The sequence below is a fragment of the Camellia sinensis genome, chromosome 6 (genome assembly GCF_055761805.1).
Source record: "Camellia sinensis isolate YWXY chromosome 6, ASM5576180v1, whole genome shotgun sequence".
In the NCBI taxonomy this organism is placed as follows: domain Eukaryota; kingdom Viridiplantae; phylum Streptophyta; class Magnoliopsida; order Ericales; family Theaceae; genus Camellia; species Camellia sinensis.
In genome coordinates, this window is record NC_138966.1 from 113488953 (window position 1) to 113494228 (window position 5276).

The 5276-nt window shown below is 33.2% G+C and overlaps 1 protein-coding gene across 1 annotated transcript; it reads right to left on the reverse strand.

Moving 5' to 3' along the window:
* Nucleotides 1-4345: 4345 nt before the first annotated feature.
* LOC145793505 (protein FAR1-RELATED SEQUENCE 5-like) lies at nt 4346-4762 on the reverse strand. The gene has a single exon (XM_082876349.1). The coding sequence runs from the start codon at nt 4760-4762 to the stop codon at nt 4346-4348; it is 417 nt and encodes a 138-aa protein (XP_082732475.1).
* Between the last annotated feature and the right edge of the window lie 514 nt (nt 4763-5276).

The following is a 5276-nucleotide window of genomic DNA, read 5'->3' on the forward strand; positions in this document are numbered from 1 at the left end:
CGACCTAGAGCTCCCCGACAAGCGTAGCTCTCCAATCTTGGCGACAATTGAGTTTCTCTCAGACCAAGCCTCCCTCCATCCTCACTCACGACAATCACCGGACTCACTTCTCGCTTCTCAATCCTGCCGAAATCACTTATCTTGACTCTCTATCTTTTCTCGACAGATCTATCATCTCTCGACTCTCTCTCTCTCTCTCTCTCCGACCAACCCGATTCTCTATCTCCAACCCGAACCAATTACTCCAACCTAGAGGTATATAACTACAAATTGATTTAGGGTTAGGGCTTGTGTGTGTGTGTGTGTGTGTGTGTGTATGTGTGTAATATAGTGTATGTGTATATGTAATTTACAAATTGATTTACGGTTTGAATGTATGTTTCAGTTCAATTTTTGAAAAACCTTGATCTAAATCACCATACGAACTAGTTTACGAATTCGTTTGTTGAATTGGGGGTTTTTTTAAGGAAAAAAAACAATGATGATATGTTGTTGTTGTTGTTGATATATACAAGAATTCAATTGATTGATATTGAGGTTGGAGCATTTGAGTTGAATATTAATTTACACAGTTTTTTTTTTTTTTTTTTTTTAGAATTATATGTTGTTTTTTCAATTGTCGTCGTTGTTGTTGTTGTTGTTGTTTTTTAGAATTATAATATGTTGTTGATGTTTCTTTTTCTTTACACTGTTTTTTTCACTTAAACAGTGTATAAGGCTGATCAAAGTGAAATTTATAATCTGAAGTTGGTGTACAAGTCTAAATTTAAACAGTGTACAAGTCTGAATTGTTTTAAGAGTCATGTATAATTGTTTTAAGAGTTAGAAGTTGAAAAAGAAAAAGAACTAAAATGCAAATAATTGTTTTAAGAGTCATGTTATTAGATTATAAAGTGTGGGCTGAGCAATGAACACCAACTTTTGACTATCTTAAAAAAAAATTAATAACAGGGACAATCAAGATGTATACCTCAATAAAAAAGAGATCACATGACATGGTTTTTAAGATTGGATATGTTGTTTGAGCATTCAGAATTATACCTCAGACTTGAGGTTGGGTATACGTCAAACTTGTACACCAACTTCAGACTTGTACGCTGTTTGAGCATTCATAATTATATGGCCCTGTTTTTGAGATTGCTTGTAATTGCTTGAACCTCTGAGTTTGCCCAAATTATCATTGGTGCTAGTGTTTTCTATTTAGCATGATTAATTTAACATATGCCAATAAAGGAATCAAGTTTTGTTCTGAAGAAGAGTAGATTGCATAAATTATTAAAATTTGGCTTCATATTTGTGTAGATGTCAACTTCAAGTGTTAATGGCAGTACCTCAAATCAATTGACATATTGCAACAAAAATTGTCCTAAATGTTGGGAAAAAACAACTATTCGAATTTATGAGATGGAGCGGAATAAAAACAAGTTATCTTATTATTGTCATGATTGCGGTGATTTTATTGGATGGTGTTTGCCTACAAATTCACAATGTAGAGATGAAGGACAAGCGCAAATAGACAATATACCAACTGTCATCAAACAACTTCGAAGTATGGGCAAACAACTTCAATTTCAGGGCACGTAGATGCAAAAATTGCAAACAGACATAAATCGAAGTTGGTGTTTTATTTACGGGATCTTCATCTTGCTTGTAATTGGTGTTGTATTAGTTATGAAGATGTAATAATTTATATGTAAGTTAGAAGTAGAAATAAATAATATGTATGAAGATTTATGATATATTAGAGTTATTTTTTAGAAGTATGAAGATGTAATCATGTGGATTGTTTATTTTGTTTTCGAAGTTAATTGCCATAATTTACAAGTATGAAGAATGAGATAAAAAAATTCACAAATCAATGAAACAGATATTCTTTCAAAACTATTCTTACAAAATTTTGAACACAAATTCTGATTGGAACTTTCAAAGTTATCTATTTGTCTATTTGAACACAGATTCTGATTCGAACTTTTAGATTTTGAACACAGATTTTGACAAATTTTGAACTTTCAGATTTTGACAAATTTTGAACTTTCAAATTTTGAACACAGTTTTATAGGTCTTTTTTGCTTTACCATTAGTAACACACAAAAAACAACACTTTGACAACACCAAATGAAAAACACCAAATCAATAGCATGAAAAGCACCAAATCAATAGCATTAACAGCACCTTGACAGATCCACATCAAAAGCACAACAAAAATAAAAATAAACCAACACACACCACTCTAGCTCCAAGTACGATCCTACAACATAAAACATTCCCAAAGAAGACCAATCCATCCACATCTCTATAGAGCTAGACAACAAATATAACAGCAAACCAGCATCAAATTCCTATAAACCTCATAAATTAAGCTTCATCAAGTAACAAAGAAAGATGCATTAAATTACTCCGACCACAAAATGAACTCCAAGTTCAGTTACATAAAATGCATTAAAATTACATTTTTCCAACTAATGAAATCGAGAGTCATTTCGGTCCATTTGTACATTCAAGTCAACAAAAGAAGACGGTACGGCTCCATAAATTTCATTCGTGGCACTCATGGATTGTTGAGTTCTTATCATGTCAATAACTCCTGGTGTGCCTCCAATACATTCAGATGGGGTAAGAGATGTGCCGACTCTATAAATCTGAGTTGGAGCAGTCATCAAACTCTGTCTTCTTATAATGTTCATACTTCTCGGTGTGCCTTCAATCATATTTACCATTTGCCCCTATTCAATTACACATAAAGAACACAATTTATTATACATTATTGAAAATAAAATAAATTGATCGATGAAAATTCATATTATGTACACGTACCAGCACATACATACTATTTTGCATGCCAACCATACAAGGATAAAGCTCTCTACGTGCACTAGGTTGAGATTGAGATCGAGCTTGAGCTCCAAGCACCTTAGTACTTTATATTAATCAAGACAAATGAATAAAGATAAATGATAAGTTCAATAAAGAGAAATGATACAGTATTGAAAAATAAATAGAGAATACCAAGAAATTTACCTTTGATTTGTTATGTTTTGTTTTGGTTGCTTACAACCGATTGACTATTTGATCTATTTTGGTGACCTTTCATTTGGTAATGGGACGACCTTTTTGGCGAACAAAGCAACTTCGTATTACTTATTGCTTTTCTATTAATGCTCCCAATCGGGGAAAATGGTACATTGCTAGTAATAGGTGGTACATTACTGGTAGAAGCTGGTACATTACTCTTACCACCCTCATCATCTTTCATTACTCCTTCCTTGATTTCATCTAACCCACAGTCGATTATTCTGATTTTACCTTTAGAGTTCCCAGCTACTTGTACAATGCTAATCAATTTTTTGTTTATCTTATCATAGACCTTTGCATTGAAATCATCCCAAAAGCCAGTGTATGTGGTTTTAATGAATGTGTACCCTCTATCCAAATCTTTTCTCCATCGTGGTGGAGTGAATTTATTTGAAACCTCATTTATGCATCTTGCAATAAGCACAACGAGTGAGTAAGCACACATGATGCCCTTAAATTGAAACAACCGACACATACATTGAACATTAAATTCAGTCGAATTATAATAGACAATAAAGTCCACATGCTTCATCTTCTCAAAAACTACCATAGCTTCCTTCACAAAATATGTGCAAATTGAACCCTCTTCTTTCACAAGACATCGCTGACAATATACTAGTCTCTTCATCTCTGCTTGAACTTTTTGAATTTTGCATTGGTGTAGGCATCCTGAAATTGCTTCTCAAAACCATATACAATTAGGCAATCAAACACTTTGTGTCAAGACTAGAAATCAGCTTTTTTTTCTTTCTTTAACTTATTTCTCAAGGCATTTTCATATTGTTCAATAAATTGCTTTAATGTACATATCCATCAAAAAAGGCATTCATGCTCTCACTTCATTGTGTGGTTGACATGCCAACCCAAAAAATGCCTTTCACATAGATAGGAACCCATCGATGTCGCTCATCATATAATATCTCCAACCACTGATTCTCATAAAGATTAAATTCTGCAATCATCTCTTTCCATCTCATCACAAATTCATCTTTTGTGAAGTGTCATACACTGCATTTCGCAAAGCCAACTTCATGGATTCATATTGGGAATAGCCTTTCAATTTCTCTGGAATTTTCTTAATTATATGCCATAAACACCATCGATGTCGAGTATTTGGGAAGACAATTTCTATAGCATTTTGCATAGTTTTGCATTAATCAGTTATTATAACTTTGGGGGGATAATCTGACATGCAATTTAACCATGCTTTGAATAACCAAACAAATGTATCAATGTCTTTACTAGATAACAACCCACAACCAAGCAAAATCGACTATCCATGGTGGTTAACTCCTACAAACGGAGCAAATGGCATATCATATTTGTTAGTAAGATAAGTTGTGTCAAATGAAACATCTCCAAATTCTTCATAAGTCGTCCAACTCATTGTATCTGCCCAAAACAAGTTTCTAATGCACAAGTCAGTATTAACATCAATCATATAATAGAAACTCAAATTTTGTGCATGCATCCTAAAAAAATATTTTTGAAGTGTATCAGAATCTCCTTCTTCAAGCCTCAATCTTCTAGCTATGTCAATGTAATTCCTTGTATCTCGCTCATCAAATGTTAATGACTCATAACCCTCAACTTCGACAACAATTGAGTTGTAATTCCTAGACACCCCAATCCCTGTTTGATCATTAATTTCTAATCTTCTCTTCACAGGAGTAAGAATTTTCTTATTCATTACAAAATGACATGAGTCGGTGGGAAGCAAGTCATGATTATGCTCAAGGTTAAATGTGGTTAACGTAAATCTCCCATCCTTTTGGTAGGCTCCCTCGTACCGTTGCTTTGCAACCAATTTTTGTGGACAAATATGGCTTTAGAGGGTATACTTTTGATTTTTTTGTTCTCTTCCCCGATCGAGAACATTCAATCCCAAGGTATCTTTGTAACAACCCCAACCCCTGATTAACGTTAATCCATGCTTAAGTATGCCTAACAAGTAATTAAGAAGAAATATTGAGTTAATTACATGTGAATTGCATTATTTATGTTTATATCTGTTTAACGTAGAAAGATCTGTTCATGTTTTCTTTTCGGTTTACGAATTGAAGGCTTTATTAGCATTCGATTCAGAAATTGACTTGATTTATGTGTTAATTAGAATTTTTAGAACATTATGGTAGGTTCAATTGAAATTCGATTCAGAACGATTAAATTAGATAAATAATGTCAATTGATTAGCTATTAATGAA